Source organism: Pelophylax lessonae, assembly GCF_965119305.1.
Source record: "Pelophylax lessonae genome assembly, chromosome: 2".
Classification (NCBI taxonomy): Eukaryota; Metazoa; Chordata; class Amphibia; order Anura; family Ranidae; genus Pelophylax; species Pelophylax lessonae.
In genome coordinates this window covers 648,053,653-648,076,225 of record NC_138769.1, presented here as the reverse complement: position 1 = coordinate 648,076,225, position 22,573 = coordinate 648,053,653, and the positions used below count along the sequence as shown (strand labels likewise).

General features: G+C 40.9%; 1 protein-coding gene across 2 annotated transcripts in view; it reads left to right on the top strand.

Moving 5' to 3' along the window:
- The window catches only part of TRPC4 (transient receptor potential cation channel subfamily C member 4), a 325,733-nt gene that overhangs the window by 106,176 nt on the left and 196,984 nt on the right, over positions 1-22,573 (top strand). For both annotated transcript variants that reach the window (XM_082247790.1, XM_082247791.1), the window contains exon 2: positions 919-1,323. In XM_082247790.1, the coding sequence (XP_082103916.1) occupies positions 946-1,323 (378 nt within the window). In that variant the 5' untranslated portion in view covers positions 919-945. The remainder of the gene's footprint in view (positions 1-918; positions 1,324-22,573) is intronic.

Below are 22,573 nucleotides of genomic sequence, written 5' to 3'. Positions count from 1 at the left end.
TCCAGCCTGTGTCTTAGAATAGGATGGAGGTGAATCAAGATGTAATATCCCATCCCCATTGTGTTTAGCTGGTTAGTGGGCATGGAGGAGGAGAGAGGGAGCGGGCTGTCATTTACCGCTGTGTATACGCCCACATGTGTGACTTTATTGCACATGGTTTGCTCAGATGTGATAGGGAGGAAATGCTCAGCATAGAAACTCACTAAAAACTGAGCATGTGCAGAGTTGCCACCACAGCTGCAAAATCCTTTGCTGAACGGGGGACATGACCAGAAGGGGGAGATAGAGAACCAGGGTTTTTGCAGAATACAGAAAACAAATCATAGTGACTGAGTGAGTATTAACAGAAAGTAATAGAGCATATATTCATATTTTTATGATGTGGGTTTAGTGCCAAAATAAAATTTGGCAGCATGTGGCAGGCTTATAACTTTTAATATGTGGTCAACCCATAGATGTTTATGCAGTTGATTAGCTTACACACAGTACCAGGTGTTTTTTTTTTTTTTTTTTTTTTTTTAATTTTGGATACTGTCAGATTCCTATTGCTGTCTGTGACCCAGTTAGGGAGAGTTTTTTCACTTCCTGTCCCAGTTTCCCTTGATCTCAATTCTTAAAAATTGTACGAAAAAAAAAAATAGGGTGTCAATGGGGCAGGATAGCACAGACAGCAATACAAATATTGTCAGAATTCTAACAGGTTTTTTTTTTGGTCCTAGAGAAATTTGCAATTACTTCCTGTCTAGAAAGAAGGAAATATCCCAAATAGCGATTCAGATAGCAATAAAACTCTTACAGAGTCTCAAACCCCTCCCCAAACTTGGTCTGAGCTTCACTAAAATTGTATTTACATGTTCTTCTTAATGAACACTCTTTTATAAAACAAATTAACATGATTGTATTTGTTTTGTTTTTTAGAGAACAATTATAATGGCATAAAAAAAAATGGCTCAGTTCTACTATAAAAGAAGCAACAGCTCTCCATTTCAAGACCGGATTCCCCTGCGCATTGTACGTTCTGAATCGGAGCTCTCACCGTATGAGAAAGCTTACCTAACCTCAGTAGAGAAAGGTGACTATGCCAGCGTGAAGCAAGCCCTGGACGAGGCAGAAATTTATTTCAAAATCAATATTAATTGCATTGATCCCCTAGGAAGAACTGCTTTATTGATTGCCATTGAAAATGAGAATCTTGAGCTGATTGAGCTTTTGCTCAGTTACAATGTCTATGTTGGAGATGCTTTACTGCACGCCATACGGAAAGAAGTGGTCGGGGCGGTTGAATTGCTTTTAAACCACAAAAAGCCAAGCGGGGAAAAACAGGTAGGTTAATTATATCATTATTGATTGTTTTCATCTTCACAGTAGTTTTTTATTCTCTGTTATTTGTTAAAACGGACTTAACACAGTATCGGTAAAGTCAGTGCATTTTTTTCGGAAAGATCGATAGTCTTATAGTGGGCATATGTTGAAAGTATTTTTTCTAAAGGGAATGGTTACTGATTTTCTATACACTTATTTGTTACCCTGCTCTAAACTAAATGATAAAAAAATGTTGCTAGGTAAATAGGAATGATTTGACTATTTTATATTTACATATTCTGAATGCACACAACTAATCTTCCTACTTATGCACCCTACCTGCCTACTCTGTTCAGATTATCTCTGAATTCAGAAGTATAAGTTAACTAATACTGAATTTCAATGAGACAGAGAAAGTCTGAAAGCACATTTCAGGCTTCAAACATAAAGATATAAAACTGTAATTTTTTTGTGAAGAATCAGCAACAAGTGGGACACAATCATGAAGTGGAATAAAATTTATTGGATATTTCAAACTTTGTTAACAAATAAAAAACTGAAGAATTGGGTGTGCAAAATTTTTCAGCCCCTTAAGTTAATACTTTGTAGCGCCACCTTTTGCTGCGATTACAGCTGTAAGTCGCTTGGGGTATGTCTCTATCAGTTTTGCACATCAAGAGACTGAAATGTTAGCCCATTCCTCCTTGCAAAACAGCTCAAGCTCAGTGAGGTTGGATGGAGAGCGTTTGTGAACAGCAGTTTTCAGCTCTTTCCACAGATTCTCGATTGGATTCAAGTCTGGACTTTGACTTGGCCATTCTAACACCTGGATATGTTTATTTGTGAACCATTCCATTGTAGATTTTGCTTTATGTTTTGGATCATTGTCTTGTTGGAAGACAAATCTCCGTCCCAGTATCAGGTCTTTTGCAGACTCCATCAGGTTTTCTTCCAGAATGGTCCTGTATTTGGCTCCATCCACCTTCCCATCAATTTTAACCATCTTCCCTGTCCCTGCTGAAGAAAGGCAGGCCCAAACCATGATGCTGCCACCACCATATTTGACAGTGGGGATGGTGTGCTCAGGGTGATGAGCTGTGTTGCTTTTATGCCAAACATAACGTTTTGCATTGTTGCCAAAAAGTTCGATTTTGGTTTCATCTGACCAGTGCACCTTCTTCCACATGTTTGGGGTGTCTCCCAGGTGGCTTGTAGCAAACTTTAAACAACACTTTTTATGGATATCTTTAAGAAATGGCTTTCTTCTTGCCACTCTTCCATAAAGGCCAGATTTGTGCAGTATACGACTGATTGTTGTCCTATGGAGAGAGTCTCCCACCTCAGCTGTAGATCTCTGCAGTTCATCCAGAGTGATCATGGGCCTCTTGGCTGCATCTCTGATCAGTCTTCTCCTTGTATGAGCTGAAAGTTTAGCGGGACGGCCAGGTCTTCGTAGATTTGCAGTGGTCTGATACTCCTTCCATTTCAATATTATCGCTTGCACAGTGCTCCTTGGGATGTTTAAAGCTTGGGAAATCTTTTAGTATCCAAATCCGGCTTTAAACTTCTCCACAACAGTATCTCGGACCTGACTGGTGTGTTCCTTGTTCTTCATGATGCTCTCTGCGATTTAAACGGACCTCTGAGACTATCACAGTGCAGGTGCATTTATACAGAGACTTGATTACACACAGGTGGATTCTATTTATCATCATTAGTCATTTAGGTCAACATTGGATCATTCAGAGATCCTCACTGAACTTCTTGAGAGAGTTTGCTGCCTGAAAGTAAAGGGGCTGAATAATTTTGCACGCCCAATTTTTCAGTTTTTTATTTGTTAACAAAGTTTGAAATATCCAATAAATTTCGTTCCACTTCATGATTGTATCCCACTTGTTGTTGATTCTTCACAAAAAATTACAGTTTTATATCTTTATGTTTGAAGCCTGAAATGTGGCAAAAGGTCAAAAATTTCAAGGGGGCCGAATACTTTCGCAAGGCACTGTATATGTATATATATATATATATATATATATATATATATATATATATATATATATATATATATATAGCTTTATTATTCAAGAGTGATGGGTATACTTCATATTAGGTGTTTATTATGTACATAAAAAAGGATATATACATATATTTGCAAAACATTTATACTAAAAACAATAGAATTAACCTAAAACCATTGTACTCTCCCATTTGCACCATGTTTTGTTTCTTCCTGCAAAACCACAAACTGAAACTATCTATAGAATCTAGAAAAAAAAAACATCACTCACCAAATCACTTACCAAATTTGTGTATTACAGTAAAATATTAATCTCCATTAATATACTGTAAAACACCATACCTCTGTCCATTGTAACACTAAAGGGCTCCTTCATGCTTCATCAATAATATATTAGATTTTATATATACGTGTGTATTAGGCTATGTTCACAATGATCCGACATGAAAGTCATACAACTTCCAATTTGACTTTGCTCTATGACTTCATGTTCGACCTCCATGCGACTTCAATGAACGAGATCTGGCTTTGATCTGACCATACCACTGCCTTTGAGTCTGGTATGAATCTTGAGGGGGGAACCCCACTCCAAAATTTGTAAAAAAAAATTATGTGGGGTGCCCCCAAGACCATACCAGACCCTTCAGTCTGATATGAATTTTAAGGGTAAACCCCAAGTCAAAAAAAAAAAAACCCGCCATTGAGCCCCCCAAAATCCATACCAGACCCTTATCTGAGCATGAAGCCCGACAGGTCAGGAAAGGTGGGGGGGGGCGCTCCCTCGCCCACCCCCTTCTGGGCTATAGCAGGCCACATGCCCTCAACATAGGGGGTGCTTTGGGGCAGGGGGGCACTGCACATTCCACCCTAAAGCACCTTTTCATGTGGGACAAGGGCCTCTTCCTGACAACCCTGGGTGGTGGTTGTGGGGGCTGCAGGCAGGGGGCTTATTGGAATCTGGAAACCACCTTTAACAAGGGGCCCCAATGTGAATGAGTATGGGGTACATTGTACCCCTACCCATTGACCCAAAAAAAAAAAGCAGGGTAGTGTAAATAAAAGCAAGAGACGATTTTTGACAAGTCCTTTGTTAAATATGAAGAATGTCCACCATTGTAGATCCAAAGTGTCATTTTTCTCTGGTCTTCTCTCTCCTCTGTTGTTTTCTCCCTCTGCTGATGTGTTCTTTCTCTGGTCTTCTCCCTTCACTGTTTTCTTCTCCCTCCAGTGATGTGTTCTTCCCCTGGTTTTCTCCCTTCACTTCTGTCTTCTCTGACGCCAATCTAGTCCTCCTCCAATGCTGGCTCCCATTGTTGTGTCATCTGCGATGTCTGCCAGTTCCTATATAGCCATGGCCATCTGGTGATATTACCATGAAACTCTACCCTTGTGATGTCACATAATGTCACAAGTGGTGGAGTCTCATGGTGAAGTCACCAGATGGCCATGGTTATATAAGTACTGACAGACATCGCAGATGACTCAGCGGCGGGAGCCAGCATCGGAGGGGAACCGGGTCGGCGGCAGAGAAGACAGCAGCAGATGGAGAAGACCACAGAAAGAATACATCACCAGAGGGAGAAGACAGCAGAGGGAGAAGACTGGAGGAAGAACACAATGGTGATGTAACCACGAGAAAAAAGACATGTTGGAGCTAGGATGTAGAACATTCTTCACTTTTAATAAAGTACTTGTCAAAAACCATCTCTTGTTTTTCTTTACACCACACACTGCTTTTTTTTTGGGTTGAATGGGTAGGGGTACAATGTACCCCATACTTATTAACATATGGGGGGACATGGGGACAAGGTGTTTGCGGTGAGGATGCAGAGCCCCCCTGCCCCAACACACCCACCCCCTCATGTTGAGGGCATGTGGCCTGGTTTGGTCCAGTAGGAGGGGGCACTTGCTCTCCCCCCTTTTTTCTGGGCTGCATACTCAGATAAGGGTCTGGTAATAATTTTGGGGAGGACCCCACGCCGTTTTTTAAAAAAATGTTGGCGTGGGATTCCGCTTAAAATCTATACCAACTAAAGGCAAAACATTTTTTTTCATTATGGATAGAGTAAGGGAGGGTTATAACCAATGTCAGTTTTTTTCTGTGTCTCATTGGCGAGATTTCCCTTTACTTACTGTCTAATAGCCAAAACAGGGAGTGTGAGGAAATACCTTGAAAATGAGAGAATACCAGTGTTTCAAGTCCCCAGAACTAGTGTCCCCATTGGAAGATTTTCCATCTATTGGTGTTCTGATGTCAAGCAATAATTTGATGATAATGGTAAATAAGACAAATAGGGAGGGTGAATCTCCCTAATGGGGGCACAAACAGGAATAAAAGGTCAGGTGTTCTAATACCTCTCCACTCTATCCAAAGCCAAAAAATGGAACGTTTTGCCTTTAGTTACATTTTCAATCCAAATATAAAAGGAGAGTAGTAAAAACACAACTGAGATGTGGGCTAATAAAGGAGAATGCCACCCAGTCCTTAACATGTTTCACCCAAAGGCTTTTATACCCTCTTTGTAAACTTTTGGGTAAAATATGTTAAGGCTGAATGGTATCAACTCATGTGGACCTCTTGATTCTCCTATTGTTCGGACGCTGGACTTGTTTGACATATACTGTTTGACAGCATGTTACATAGTTACATAGCAGGTGAGGTTGAATAAAGACAATAGTCCATCCAGTTCAACCTGTGTAGGTGTGTGTGGCTGTAAACATCTCGCATACCCCTAAATGTTCTGATTCTTGAGATGTACGTGTAAGAGTCTTTTGAAAGCCACCATACTTCTTGTAGCCCTAACAGTAAAGAACCCCCCTCGTTGCCTGAGGTTAAAACGCTTCTCCTCTAATCACATTGTATGCCCTCGAGTCCTCATGCAATCCTTCCGACTAAATAGCTTTTTTTCTATGCTGAGATCACCATTGAGATAGCGTCTCTTCTCCAGGGAGAATAAATCAAGCGATTGCAGACGCTCTTCATAATTAAGATCCTCCAATCCCCTAATTAGTTTAGTTGCCCTTCTCTGGACTTTCTCCAGCTCCAACACATCCCTTCTGAGGACCGGCGACCAGAACTGGACAGAATACTCCAGATGTGGTCGGACCAGAGTTTTATAAAGTGGTAGGATTATAGTTTTATCTCTGGAATACATCCCTTTCTTTATGCATGCTAATATTCTGCGGGCTTTGGAAGCTGCCGCTTGACATTGCATGCTATTGCTTAGTCTATCCTCTACCAGGACTCCCAGATCTTTCTCCATTTTTGATCCCCCCAAAGGTCCCCCCCCCTAAAGTGTATTGTGCTTTTATGTTTTTAGGCCCCAGGTGCAAAACCTTACACTTCTCCACATTAAACCTCATTTGCCATGTCGTTACCCACTCCGTTATTTTGTCCAAAGTCATTCTGTAGGATATCTGCTTCATGCTGTGCAGTTATTGCCCTGCCCAATTTTGTGTTGTCTGCAAAAACTGATATAGTAATAAAAGGGGGAGGGAAGTGATTGGCGCTGCCTGGTGGGATGTTATGGGAATGTATATGTAGGATACTATACTTCTAGTAAGATATCCTATAGGGACATGTGTAGTAAATTGATATTGAAAACAGTGAATCATCAACTTATAATCTGATAAATGGCAAACCTGTGTAAAACCAAAGTGGGTCTATGTATAAAAAATAATATAATAAAACCCTATATACATAACATCAATAAATACATTTCATACGTACAATAATGTGCAAAGAGAAGTGCAAAGAGTGAATCAAAAAGTGAAGTGCTAAAAAAATAAATAAAATGAATCCAATGAAATCCGGTGGTAAATATGTGACCATAAAATAACAATAGGTAGGTATGCTATAAAAATTCTTAATAAATATAAATAAAGTAATAAATAACGTATATATGACCCTAAAAATGACAATCGATGGGTATGCTCTTAAAGTGCCAGTAAATACGAGTAGAAGAAAAATGAATAAATAATTCTCAATAAATAAATAAATAGGTGCAAACGGTGCAAAAAGTGAACCAATTAATTGGTGAAAATATCCGTGCCGAACTAGCGGTACATAAATGAAAAAATGCAGACTAAAAAGTCAATACACATAATATGTGTATTGACTTTTTAGTCTGCATTTTTTCATTTATGTACCGCTAGTTCGGCACGGATATTTTCACCAATTAATTGGTTCACTTTTTGCACCGTTTGCACCTATTTATTTATTTATTTATTGAGAATTATTTATTCATTTTTCTTCTACTCGTATTTACTGGCACTTTAAGAGCATACCCATCGATTGTCATTTTTAGGGTCATATATACGTTATTTATTACTTTATTTATATTTATTAAGAATTTTTATAGCATACCTACCTATTGTTATTTTATGGTCACATATTTACCACCGGATTTCATTGGATTAATTTTATTTATTTTTTTAGCACTTCACTTTTTGATTCACTCTTTGCACTTCTCTTTGCACATTATTGTACGTATGAAATGTATTTATTGATGTTATGTATATAGGGTTTTATTATATTATTTTTTATACATAGACCCACTTTGGTTTTACACAGGTTTGCCATTTATCAGATTATAAGTTGATGATTCACTGTTTTCAATATCAATTTACTACACATGTCCCTATAGGATATCTTACTAGAAGTATAGTATCCTACATATACATTCCCATAACATCCCACCAGGCAGCGCCAATCACTTCCCTCCCCCTTTTATTTCTTCAAGTGCTCCCCTTCCAGGGTCGCATTTTTGAAGTGGGCAGCAGCTAGGTGCGGTGTTCCATTGTACATATATACCCCTCATCCTAAGCGCGGAACTACATACACCCTACCAAAAACTGATATAGAGCTACTAATCCCGTCCTCAATGCTGTTTATGAATAAATTGAACAGGGTTGGTCCCAGGACTGAACCTTGGGGGACCCCACTTACCACCTCAGAGCAGTCTGAGTATGCGCTATTTATTACCACCCTTTGGACACGCCCTTTTAGCCAGTTCCGTATCCAAGAGCAGACCATGCGGTCGATGCCTGCAGACCTTATTTTATAAATTAAGCGCTTGTGGGGAACTGTATCAAACGCCTTAGCGAAATCCAGGTACACCACATCCACTGGTCTCCCCCTATCTAGCTCACAGCTCACCTCCTCGTAGAATGTTAAGAGATTGGTTTGACAAGAACGTCCATTTGTAAACCCGTGCTGGTTACTGCTGTTGATGTTGTTGTCTTTATCAAACTCTACAATATAGTCCCTTATCATCCCCTCCAGAAGTTTACATACTATCGATGTCAGACTGACAGGCATATAATTTTATAATGTATGGTGCCTGTTTCTTTAAAAATCTCAGGACCTTTCCTTTCTATTAATTGTGTCCAGACATTTATAATGTGCCACTTGTCAATTCTCATCAATGTTACCACACTGTGTGTTTGCAGCTTGCATAGCACCATAAACAACCTTCGCTGCTGTCGGTCTACTACCTTACTTCAGACAGAGATACTTATGATGTTTGTGGATTATACAGACCAGTTGTTAATTTGAAGTGATTACTTGTGTGTCACATACCACTCTGTGGAGCTTGACATAATGAAGGTGGCCTCTAGCACAATTCCTGTCCAAGAACCTCTGGTAGTGGAGGCAGGGACTGCTAGGGCAGTGGAAGGGTGCAGGTTTTAGTAAGTTGAATCAGTGAACTTGAACTTGGAAGTACTGAGATTAGATGTGCAGAAGCAGGGAGTCAGGTCACAAGCTGAATTTGGTAACAGTCAGGGGGAGAGGTAAAGAATCACAAACAGAGTCCCGGTCAGTAAAAGGCAAAGGTTGTTAACGTGCTGGCAGCAAAGTACAAAATTAGAAGGAAGAATATTAGCCAGAAGTCCAGTCAGTATCATATGTGAGCAGCATGAGCAAAGGTAATCCAGAGAAGGGGCAGTAGAGTCAGTAATAGGGTCAAGCAGGCTTTCGAGAACATGGGTAACAAGGGTATAAGCTAAAGACAACCTTACAATTATATCATGCAGGTCTAATGTTTACATAGGGAGCCAGGCGCCAGGATCTGTGGCTTATGTGGCTGTGAACATTCTCATCTTTGCATGCTTTCTTAAGCTCCTATGCTTGAGAACGTGTGTGCCTCTATCCACATGGAAACGGGCATGCCTGCCATGAGTAGGAATGGGATAAGGCGTGTTTGGGATCCCACCTGCCCAATCCCACCAGGAAGCCAACACTGCACACGGCTAATCACAGGCAGTGAGACATTTCCCAGTCCGCAGCTGCACAGGTCCTCCCTGATTAGGTATAGAGTGATTGAATAGATGGGTGTATCATCATATTATATCGTTTTGGTAAATCTAAAGGAGAATGTACATAGATTGTACTGTGTATGGTCACCTGAATTTAAGAAGTAGGATGTACAATAATGAGGGACCTGTGGTCCACAGAAGTAAAACACACCCTATTCCGTGATGTAATAAGGTAGTGCATGATGGGTTAAGAAGGTGAGAGACTGACTAAAGTAAAAGTTCACAAATGCAGATTCACATATGTGTCATCCCACATTGTTAAAGGATAAGTTCACCTTTGCAAAAAAAAAAATAATACATGCACATCTTTTTGCAGGTATAAATTGTGGTTATTATTTTCTTAATTGGGAGCCCAGAAAGCTTTGCAGGCTCTGTGTGTAAGCGGTTTGGCCGTACACTGTACGGCCAAGCAGATACACATTAAGAGGAAGCATCAATGAACTACCACAGCACTCCACAGCACCATGGTAGTTCATTGAGAACTACAAGCTGAGAGCCGCAAAGGCAGCCACATCTTGTAGTTTTCAGTTCACAGAATGTGTGTGACACAGCCGGGCGGGAGGAGCTCCACATGGCCATGTTCTCTACAGATTCTGACAGAGAGCGGGGGGAGGAGATCCCCCACTGCCTGTGACATTGGGGAGCCGAGGAGGTGTGGGGGTTGGTGAATTTGTAACATGTTACATGTTACACCCTGAATATAGGTGTCACATGTTACAAAAGCTGAACTTATCCATTAAGGCAAGAGATGCAACAGGCAGTAAGACATCTACTCTACTCTGTTGTGTGAGGCTTGGCTGTCAGCATTACCTATCAGCAATGTCCTCTCATGCTTGCATGCAACTTTACCACCATCCTCAGTCCTGTCTGCAGCCTTTGCAAGAGCCCCAACTTCTAATGTTGGGCCCTGGCCCCTCTAATATACCTCCATGGATACTGGAAGCTGTGGCTATAAGGTATTGATGAGATGGTATATGGTGCAGACGAGAGTGGCAGCTTACGTCCAGGGGGCTCCGGCCACTTGCTTTCGGGGTTATGGCATGCGGGGTACACTGTTGCACACATGGTGGGCCTGTCCTAAGGTCAAGAGGTTCTGGATCCGGGTTTACAATTTAATTTACTCATTGACACAAGTCAATCTACCTAAATCCTCCGAACAGGCCTTGCTCGGGCACTCTACGGCGAAGGTCCTGCGCGGGGCCAGGAAACTCATGGGGTTTATCTTCACAGCTGCTAGGTTGGCGGTGGCCTGGTCATGGAGGTCTCCGACCATTCCGTTCGAGCTTGTAAAACACAAGCTCAATTTGATTATGGTTAACGAATGTCTGTCTGCTACTCTTTCCGACAGGAGGGCTCAATTTGACAAAGTTTGGGAACCCTGGATCCAGTATCTGTCTGCTTTATTGTAGCCCTGCTGAACCCTAACCCTCTGGGCGCAACTCTGTCTACGTGGGGGTCTACTCCTGGACTTCTTTTTTCTCCTCTTTTCTCTCTTCTTTCCCTTTCTTTTCTGCTCTGCTATTTTGTTTTCTGTTCCTTTTGGTTCTTCTGACTTCTTTTATTTTTTATTTGTTATGAACTGTACACCGTAGCCATGATGGTTTTGGGGGTCGGGGACCCCCAGGTGGTTTCGGTTGTGGCACTCATCTCTCCACCCTACGGCCCTGTGGTGATTGAGGTTGGGGGTGACACAAACCCACAGGGGTGTGGGAGCGGGGATCACCAAGTTGGTGCCCGACACTCCCAGCCCGGGCCTGCTCCCCCAGAGGGATGGTCTATTTGCTGTGGACTCTTTTGCCTGCTCCTCATGTATGCTTTCTCTGACATGTTCCATGTGTATGGAGTTCTTTATTTGTCTTTTATTTGCCTTGTGTGATACTTTGTTATATTGTTCTTGTTTGCCTTTCAAAACATTAATAAAAATCATTGAAACAGAAAATATAGTTATCATAAATGTTGTAATTCTAGAAAGAAAGACCTCTTTCTATGCCACATCCCATAGTGCAGAAGAACAAACAAAATATGCAGAACCTCTGTTCTGCCAAAGGCGGACTTTACTGGCATAAGCATGAGGCCAAACCTATTGTTAATAAACAATATATTTATTAACAATGGGTCTGGTCTCATACTTATGCCAGTAAAGTCCGCCTTTGGCAGAGCTGGGGTTCTGAATATTTTGTTTGTTGTAATTCTAGACTCTCAGACTCTGTTTAGCCCCACCCCTTTAATCCACACCCACTGTTTAGCACAATAAAAAACACGCCATGCTACATGCATAGCATTTTCCTTTTCTCAACCAATGGGACTAAACCTATAGTATTGCAGTGCTGCCAATGGTCTCAGAAAGCGCCCTAGGACAACTGGCTATATTTTACTGGCTCCCCGCTTATTCAATTGACTCCTAGGTCTCAGTGAGATTTGTCCAGCCCTAAACTAAACCTTACTAGACAATGGCAAGCTTGTCGAATAAAATAAAATAAACACTACATGTGTTTGCAATATTTCATAAGGAGCAAAGAGCATTAAGATTGACGGGATTATGGTAACCAATTACCTGGTAGCTATCTACATCATTCTATAAGAGCATTAAGATAAGCTGTCTCCAATTTGGCAGCAAGCAATTGTTTTTAAAGTCCACGAAATTTAGAGTCCAAGAAATTTTTCACCAAACAGCAAAAAAAACACAACGTAGAAGTTAAACCAAATTATTTTTATCCCTGTTCTGTTCTAAGCCAGTTTTTGCCTAAAAGTGGAAAGCACTGATTGTAAACATTACATTTAACATAAACTACTAAATGCTTACTATCAGCTTTCTTTCACATTTGCATATTTCAGTGACTGAAATGAGTTCTTACTGTATGTAATTAATGATGTGTACCACTCTGAAGGGGAAAATCAGTTATCACTCACTTAATTGATTGATTTGCAACATGATCAATTTTCATTGTGTATTGGATGTGCTAATAGATGCAATGCACACAAATACTTCATGCATGATATGTATAGTTTATTCTATCAGACACTAAGAGGTCTATTTATAAACAATTTGCTCTGCAAATGTCTCAACATTCATGCAAGCATGAAGAATGATACTCGTAATTTTTGTAATACTTTGAGAATGCTGAAAGAGGTATATCTAGAACCTTCAGGGCCCCGATGCAAGAAACCATAAAAGGCCCCCCTGACCCCTAACCAAGCCCCCCCCCCCCCCTTACAGTGACAGAAAGCCAGGTTCTGGTTGTAAGTACAACCTTTGCGACCCTGGTATTTCCACAACCGATGTCAGTAGTGTTTTTTTTTGCCATTTTATTTCGTTTTTTTATTATTTTTTTACCATTTAATTTTATGAATTAATTTATATTTACAATTTTATTTTTAATTATTTTTTTTACAATTTTTGAGGAGCTCCCTTTTGTGAAATATCAGTGGTCTAAACACACAGCTTTCAGTCTTCTTCTCTGCAGCCTCAGCTGCACAGAATAATTAAAAAGAAATAGCTCTGTACAGAGCTTCTCTTTCATTCATAATCTTAAGCATAGTAAACACACACACTGACAGATCTTTGCAGCAGCCAGCTAGAGGGGGGAGGGGAGAGGCCAGCAGTGCTGCGGGGGATGGGTGGAGTACACACGTTCCCAGGGGCAGCAGGAGGTGATTAGGAGGGGTGGAGGGGGCAGCATGAGGAAGAACCCATCCCTCCATTTTTCTCCTGCTAAAAGGCTGCAGGAGGAAAATGGAGGGGATCAGTTCCTCTATATGCCCCCCTTGCCGTCCCTCTTTTATTTGCCGCAATTACGACCCCTGTATATATGCCCCTGTCCCCTCCATCCTAGAACAAATCCTCTCCACTCCCTTTAATCTCTCCAGCACAAATTCTCTTTACCCCTCAAATCCCCCTTCCCAGTACAACACTCCTCTATCCCAGCACAAATTCTTCACCCCCCCCCCCAGTCTTCCTCAGCACAAATCCTCTCCCAGGACAACCCCCCCCCCCCCCCCCCAACACGAATCCTCTCCCCATTCTAGTATAAATCCATATCTCATAACTGTACTGGTTTTAGTGGGACTTTCCCAAGATTTTAACATAATCTTTAGGCTAACCACTTGCCATCCACAGGCCATATATACATTGCGTAGACTTCAACTGGCATCAAGCTTGGTATGATTTTTTAAGCCGACTCCTGCCTTTTTTGCAACAGAGATCTGGGGAAAACATCTCTTTATGTCCCCATAAAGAGAACCTGCCACGTGCCTATGTCATCACATAGGGGTCTTGTTAACCACCTTGTGATAACAATAAAGTTAAAGGGAAAAAGAAAAACATTATGTTTTAAAAATTATAATAAAATAAAAAGAAAATTAAAAGCAACCCCATTGTCCCGAGCAAACACAAAATCAAACACCCATGTAAGGGCATGCATGTGTATGTAAACAACATTTACAACTAATCTGAGGTATTATTATGGATGCCAGAGTAAGCAATAATTCTAGGGCCATAATTCATGGTTGTATCTAAATTGATAATCTCCAAAAACGTTTTAAAGCTTCATCAATGCAAAGCTTTTTTTTGCCATTTTACAAACATGTTTTAAGGATTGACATGTATGGTATCTATTCACTCAATGCAACCCTGTCTTTTGTATTGTATTGTTTGTGTGCACTAAAATTCATTTTAGTATTTTTATTTTTAAAAAATATAGTTGATAAACATTTCTGCAATTATCGTGTGACATAAAAAATATTGCTATTGGAACCATTTTATTCCACAGGGCCTCTGCTTTCAAAAAATATATTGTCTTGGGATTTGAGTAATTTTTTAACCAAAAATACTAGAAAAAAAATTACCCTGGATGGGAAGTGGTTAAGGACCATCTTCAACCAAAGGTTTATTTTAGATAAAGTTAGGAACAATAAATACTGTAAAGCTTGATTTGCTGTACATGATGCAGTTGGGGAGATTTAACTCACTTTATGTTCCTGTAAGAGTGCATTCATTTATCATAGTTTGCATTACTGTGAACATAACATAGCTGTCCTTTGCCTGTCTACTTTGTTACTGCTACTGTTACTTAAACAAGTCTTTCTTTATAATATCAGAAAGCTACAAGGTGTGCAGTTGTATGTATCTCTGCGAGGATCACTTGCACAGAGTATACTCTTGGTGTATTCCATGGCTGTTTGACCATGTTTGCTGGAGCATCAATGCTATGGTATCAAAATATTTGTAAGCGGGCTTCTGATTGGCCGACAGTTTGTGCCAAATAACCCAAGCTCCCACCCCTCTTCTTCTTGGATAGGACAAAACCCACTGCTAGTAGACAGTAGGCCTCCCAGTAAATGCTTTGCCATTAATCCTTATATACACAAGAAAGGAATGTCCACACAAGTTATAGTTTCCCCACTTTACTGTTGTTCTTCAAACATTACATTGACATACTGACATAACTCTTCGGAACACTTTGCCATACACAAGAGCAAACTTTCCATTGCAGTCACTCAGGCATGAAACGCCAGCACATCATTTCATCTTCACTTTACTCTCCTCTCCTTGGGAGCAGCATAGTACTGGGACCCATCTTCCTGTATACTCGATTATGTAGCAATCTGCTCTATGAAAACCGAGATTCACCAGGTGAAGGATTCTGCTCTGTCAGCCAAGATTAACAAGGTACTTTCTGAAGTATATCTGTCTCTCTTTCTATGCCCAACTTCATAGCTGTGCCCAGCTGGGTACACTCCCAGATATCACTCTCAGTCCCAAGGTCATTAGTACTCACTCAGAAGGCTGTGACTTGCCCAGGCTTTATGTATCCAGCTCATGATTCCCTGTATGTCATTTCAGAGACAGGAATGCTACAGCTGTACCTCCTTATTCTGTACATCTCTCCTAGGACTTCCAGGTAGATTAGCACTTACAACACTTAGCCTGGCCTAAAAGACCTTTTGCATCCAACTCCCAGCCTTATAGACTATGATTTGTGGGTCAGGACTGCTACTGCTGGCTCTTCTTGGTGTAGGACTATCTCACTCTGTCCTTTTGCCCTGTACAAGGCCTTCACAGTACCTGACTACATTTGCATGGCTGTGGGATGTTTGGGATACCCAAACTGACTAGGACTTCTCCCATCCTGGCCTTTATATGGACAGTGACTACATCTAGTACATCACTATTTCTAAAAAGAGACCTAATTACATAATTCCTAATTACCATACAAATTTGGGACAGAGCCGACAAGTGGTAGACTAGCTAAGACACCTACTTACACATATCTAATATACAGCTGTGGCCAAAAGTTTTGAGAATGACACAAATATTAATTTTCACAAAGCCTGCTGCTTCAGTTTTTATGATGACAATTTGCATATAATCCATGATGTTATTAAGCGTGAGCAGATGAATTGCAACTAATTGCTAAGTCCCTCTTTGCCATGAAAATGAACTTCATCCCTTAAAAAAAGAAATTTCCACTGCATTTGTGAAGAAGGCTTCAGGGCGCCCAAGAAAGTCCAGCAAGTGCCAGAACCGTCTCCTACTGTTGATTCAGCTGCAGGATGGGGGCACCACCAGTGCAGGGCTTGCTCAGGCAGGTGTGAGTGCATTGGCACGCACAGTGAGGAGAAGACATTTGGAGGATGGCCTGGTGTCAAGAAGGGCAGCAAAGAAGCCACTTCTCTCCAGGAAAAACATCAGGGACAGACTGATATTCTGCAAAAGGTACAGGGGTTGGACTGCCGAGGACTGGGGTAAAGTAATTTTCTCTCCTTTCTGATTGTTTGGGGCATCCGGAAAAACCCTTGTCTGGAAAAGAAAAGGTGAGCGCTACCATTAGTTCTGTGTCATGCCAACAGTAAATCATCCTGAGACCATTCATGTGTGGGGTTGCTTCTCAACCAAGGAAGTGGTTCACTCACAATTTTGACCAAGAACACAGCCATGAATAAAGAATGGTACAAAAACATCCTCCAAGAGCAGGGCTGGCCCTACCATGGGTCCCACTGGGTCCATTGGACCCAGGCAGCACTTGCAGAGGGGCAGCAATTGATGCCCAAGATTTTTTTTCCAGCAGTTTTGTGTATCATTAGTTTGCGGCACATTACAGGTGGCATTTCCCCATCTCATACTGCTGCCCATAGTGCAAACTGATGAGTATGAGGAGGCGGAGGGTGTGCGTAATGTCATCAGACATTCAGACAAACAAAATAATATTGGAGTTTGTGGTTTGGAATTGAATATAATGGTATGCATAGCTGCCAACATTTGAAAAAAAATTCCAGGGACACTTTGCAGCACAGCTATCAATTACTTACCACACCCACGTCCCTGAAGCTCCACACATTCTGCATAATTAATCCCCGCCTACTTATCATCAGATTATAGGGTCTACTCAATAAAGAGAGAATTACAGGAAATTAAAAAGGGAATTGCAAACTTAAGGCCAAAGTATCAGAGTTGGAATAATTCTCCCATTCAGCTGCACTACTTCTGCCTAAAGTTTAAAATTCTCATCACAATTCCCTGCAATTCTAAAGTGTGAAATGTGCTCAGGTGTGACCATACAAAAAATTTAATATGTAAATATAAAGTGCAAGGTGTAAATAAGTACGATAAAACCTAATTATACTATCTGGTGTAATTAGGTTTTAATGGCACCATTACGTAACTGCACATGCGCCCGCCCCGCCGAGCTTGTATGAGCTCTCCCGAGAACGGCGCATGCGCAGTTACGATGTTGGCCCGCTACCATTTATTTTACGGGCACCGGCTGCCCATAACAGGCATTTACGGGCAACCCGATTAACGAGCGCTTACCGGGACAATGTAAATTACCCAGGTCAGGCTCCTATTTGCCAGGACTGTCCAGGGAAAAATGGGACAATTGGCAAGTATGTGTATGTCATATAATTGGACATGTAAACAAGGTGCTGTTGCATATAAGTCTGAATTCCTGATCAATATAATTTTAGTTTTATTTATCATAAAATAAAATAAAATTGTGTGGGCCTTTTGGTGGGCGTGATTTTTCTTTGAGGGGGGCAGCATTTCATTTTTGGACCCAGGCAGCACAATGTCTTGGGCCAGCCCTGTCCAAGAGCAACTTCTCCCAACCATCCAAGAACAGTTTGGTGATGAACAATGCCTTTTCCAGCCTGATGGCACACCTTGCCATAAGGAAAAAGTGAGAACTAAGTGGCTTGGGGAACAAAACATCAAAATTTTGGTCCATGGCCAGGAAACTTCCCAGACTTTAATCCCATTGAGAACTTATGGTCACTCTTTAGGAGGCGGGTGAACAAAAGATCCCACAAATTCTGACAAACTCCAAGCATTGATTATGCAAGAATGGGCTGCCATCAGTCAGGATACGGCCCAGAAGTTGATTGACAGCAAATTGCAGAGATCTTGAAAAAGAAGGGTCAACACTGCAAATAATGACTCTTTGCATAAACTTAATGTAATTGTCAATAAAAGCCTTTGACACTTATAAAATGGTTGTAATTATTCTTCAGTATACAATAGTAACATCTGATAAAAAGATCTAAAAACACTGAAGCAGCAGACTTTGTGAAAATTAACATTTGTGTCATTCTCAAAACTTTTGGCCATGGCTGTAGTGTGTAGTATAGGAATATCCCAATATAGGTAATATCCCAATATACCTACTAAACAGGCAAATTTAGCTCCCCTATTTTTTTCCGGATTGGTACCCTATAATCCTACACATTCTTAAATGGTTCATGGCAGAAAATACATTGCAAACAGAAACTCAGAAATCTTAATATGCAGAGACAAAGGTTTTTGTGTACTTCTACCAATATATTTATGGATGCTGTAAAAGTGTGCCTGTATGAGGTCACTGTTTCATGTTTAGCGAGTTTTTAATATAAAATTTCTAGTCTCCACTTTCATGTCACAAAAAATGTTCCTGTCATTTTTAAATTGTGTTTTCTCTTGGCAAAATGATTTGGCTTTAATTGTATGAGATCTGAAATGGTGCATATTATTTTGCTAAGGTTTGCTCCAATATAGAATGTATTTATTTTATGAAATCAAAGGCAAGAGCGAGCGAAAAAAAAAAAAAAAAATTCTTAAATAGCCTCTTGGGCTGGAATCAGAAGGCTTGGTATAATAACTGCAGCTGTTTTTTTTATTTGTTTGTTTAATAATTTCAATTGAATATTTAATAAACTAGCCTATGCTGTTTTTCAAGCCAGTAAATGAGTGTAGCTTATTTAAAATATTTTTGTAATTATAGAAGTCCAGCAGCAGCTTGTTTTGGCTGTACTTCTCCTGTGGATTCCAGGAGTGCAGTTCGTTCTGCACTCCCTTGACCCGTTTTCACAGACAGTGAGCTAAGCCCGCTGTTTGCTGATGTCACAGAGCCAGTCCAAGCTCTGGAAAGATCCTGACCATATGGTCGAGATCCGTCCACATACCTGGAGCAACACCCTGCTCAGCCTCTCAGCAAGCCACTGAGAGCCTGAGCCAGCCACTCCCACCCCTTGCACAGCCCAGCACTCCAGTGAGTGCAGCTCTCTGCTCAGGGAGCTCTGAGAACTGAGCGATCAGCAGTATTTAAACTATTCTTTCTCAGTCTTAGGGCAGGCAGGGGACAGATTCAGCATCTAACCAAAAGCCTAGTACACATGGCACAAATGTACTGGCTGGTTTAATAGAATATAAAATAAAAATATTCAGCCTGTGTGTACTGCAGCAGGTCTGACAGAAGCTGGCTGTTCAGCCGGCTTCTGTCGAAGAGGCATGACTGAAAAAGGTCCCAGAGGCTGAGAATGCCTAAAAGACCTTTTGCATCTCACTCCCAGCCTTCTAGACTATGTTTTGTGATTCAGGACTGCTACTGCTGGCTCTTCTGAGTGTAGGACTATCTCACTCTGTCTTTTTGCCCTGTACAAGGCCTTCACAGTAGCTGACTACATTTGCATGGCCGTGAGAGGTTTGGGATGCTCAGTCTGACTAGGACTTCTCCCATACTGGCCTTTATATGGACAGTGACTACATCCAGTACATCACTATTTCTAAAAAGAGGAGAGAGCCACCTAGTGGTAGACTAGCTAAGACACCTGCTTACACACTTTAGTAAATTAGGCCCAATATCTAATGTACAGCCGTGGCCAAAAGGTTTGAGAATGACACAAATAATAATTTTCATAAAGTCTGCCGCCTCAGTTTTTATGATGACAATTTTCATATCCTCCTGAATGTTAAGAAGAGTGATCAGATGAATTGCAACTAATTGCAAAGTCCCTCTTTGCCATGAAAATGAACTTAATCCCTTAAAAAAAATATTTCCACTGCATTTGTGAAGAAGGCTTAAGGGTGCACAAGAAAATCCAGAAAGGGCCAGAACCATCTCCTACAGTTGATTCAGCTGCAGGATTGGGGCACCACCAGTGCAGGGCTTGCTCAGGCAGGCGTGACCCTTGTCCAGAAAAGAAAAACTGAAGGCTACCATCAGTCCTGTGTCATGCTGACAGTAAAGAATCCTGAGGCCATTCAGGTGTAGGGTTGCTTCTCAGCCAAAGGAGTGCGCTCACTCACAAATTTGCCTTAAGAACACAGCCATGAATAAAGAATGGTACAAAAGCATCCTCCAAGAGCAACTTCTCCCAACCATTCAAGAACAGTTTGGTAATGAACAATCCTATTTCCAGCATGATGGCATACCTTGCCATAAGGCAAAAGTGAGAACTAAGTGGCTTGGGGAACAAAACATCAAAAATTTGGTCCATGGCCAGGAAACTCCCCAGACTTTAATCCCATTGAGAACTTATGGTCAATCTTTTGGAGGCGGGTGAACAAAAAAAACCCCACAAATTCTGACAAACTCCAAGCATTGATTATGCAAGTATGGGCTGCCATCAATCAGGATGTGGTCCAGAAGTTGTTTGCCTCAAATTGCAGAGATCTTGAAAAAGAAGGGTCAATACTGCAAATATTGACTCTTTGCATAAACTTAATGTAATTGTCAATAAAAGCCTTTGACAATTATGAAATGCTTGTAATTATTCTTCAGTATACAATAGTAACATCTGACAAAAAGATCTAAAAACACTGAAGCAGCAGACTTTGTGAAAATTAATATTTGTCATTCTAAAAACTCTTGGCCACGGCTGAAGTGTGTATAGGAATATCCCAATATAAGTAATATCCCAATATACCTACTAAACTGTAGGGATGATCGAACGGTTCGGGTCGACCATCGGTTTGACCCGAACAATGGGTGTTCGAAATTGGCCGAATTCCGAACTTTTTACGGTAAAAGTTCGGAATTCGGCCACCAGAACCGCCCAAAATGCAATGGGACAGGAACTGGGCTTTAAAAGCCCATGATTGGCCCAGAAACATCAGTAAAATGTGATTGGAGTGACTACGGGGTCCAGAGGCCAATCAGGAGTGAATACGCCCCCCATACGCCCCCCAGTATATAACATAGCCCCGCCAAAACTCTAGCACTGTAATACAGAGGCTGTGGAAGAGAGTGGAAGCATTTGTGTTTCTCCTGCTGCTTGTAAAGCTCCAGTGTCATTTTCCAATTATTAGTGTGAGGAAAGGGATATGCAGTGTAGTTAGGGTACTATATACCACTATAGTTAGATTCAAAAATCTAGTTTTTGTAGGGATAGCTTTAAGTGTCAGGGTGACTGTATTGTAGTTTAGGGTGACCTGACTCTGCCATGTCAGGGTGACCATAGTGTAGTTTAGGTGACCTGACTCTGCCATGTCAGGGTGACCGTAGTGTAGTTTAGGGTGAACTGACTCTGCCATGTCAGGGTGACCATAGTGTAGTTCAGGGTGAACTGACTCTGCCATGTCAGGGTGACTGTAGTGTAGTTTAGGGTGAACTGACAACATGACCCAGAACCCTAGGCACTTTTTAGGGGCATTTATTGGGTTTTAGGGCTTCAAAATGGTGTTTTTTGATTCCAGAAGTTCGGGTCCCATTGATTTCAATGGGGTTCTGAAATCCGAACCAAACTTTTTGGAAATTTGGGTGTTCTGGTCGAACCAAACTTTTCAAAAGTTCGATCATCCCTACTAAACAGGCAAATTTAGCTCCCCTATTTATTTTCTGACGGGTTCCCTATAATCCTGCACATTCTCAAATGGTTCATGGCAGAAAATACATTGCAAACAGAAAGTCAGAAGTCTTAATATGCAGAGAAAACTTGTGCAGTTTTTGTGAACTTCTACCAAAATATTTATGGATGCTATAAAATTGTGCCTGTATGAGGTCACTGTTTCATGTTTAGCGAGTTTTTAATATAACATTTCTAATCTCCACTTTCATGTCACAAAAATTGTTCCTGTCATTTTTAAATTGTGTTTTCTCTTGGCAAAATGATTTAGCTTTAATTGTATGAGATCTGAAACTGTGCATATTATTTTGCTAAGGTTTGCTCCAATGTAGAATTTGTTTATTTTATTAAATCAAAGGCTAGAGCGAGCAAAAAACAAAAAAGAAAAAAATCTTAAATAGCCTCTTGGGCTGGAATCAGAAGGCTTGGTTTAATAACTAATAACTGCAGCTGTTTTTTTTTTTTTTTTTTTTTTTGTTTGTTTAGTAATTTAAATTGCATATTTATTAAACTAGCCTATGCTGCTTTTCAAGCCTCTAACTGAATGTAGCTTATTCAAAATATATTTTTGTAATTATAGAAGTTCAGATAAAGCTTGTTTTGGCCGTACTTCTCCTGTGGATCACAGGAGTGAACTTCTGTGACCCATTTTCACAGACAGTGGGCTAAGCCCGCTGTTGGCTGATGTCAGAAAGTCAGTCCAAGCTCTGGAAAGATCCTGACCATATGGTCGGGATCCACCCACATACCTGGATCAGCACCCTGCTCAGCCTCTCAGCAAGCCGCTGAGAGCCTAAGCTGGCCACTCCCAACCCTTCCACAGCCCAGCACTCCAGTGAG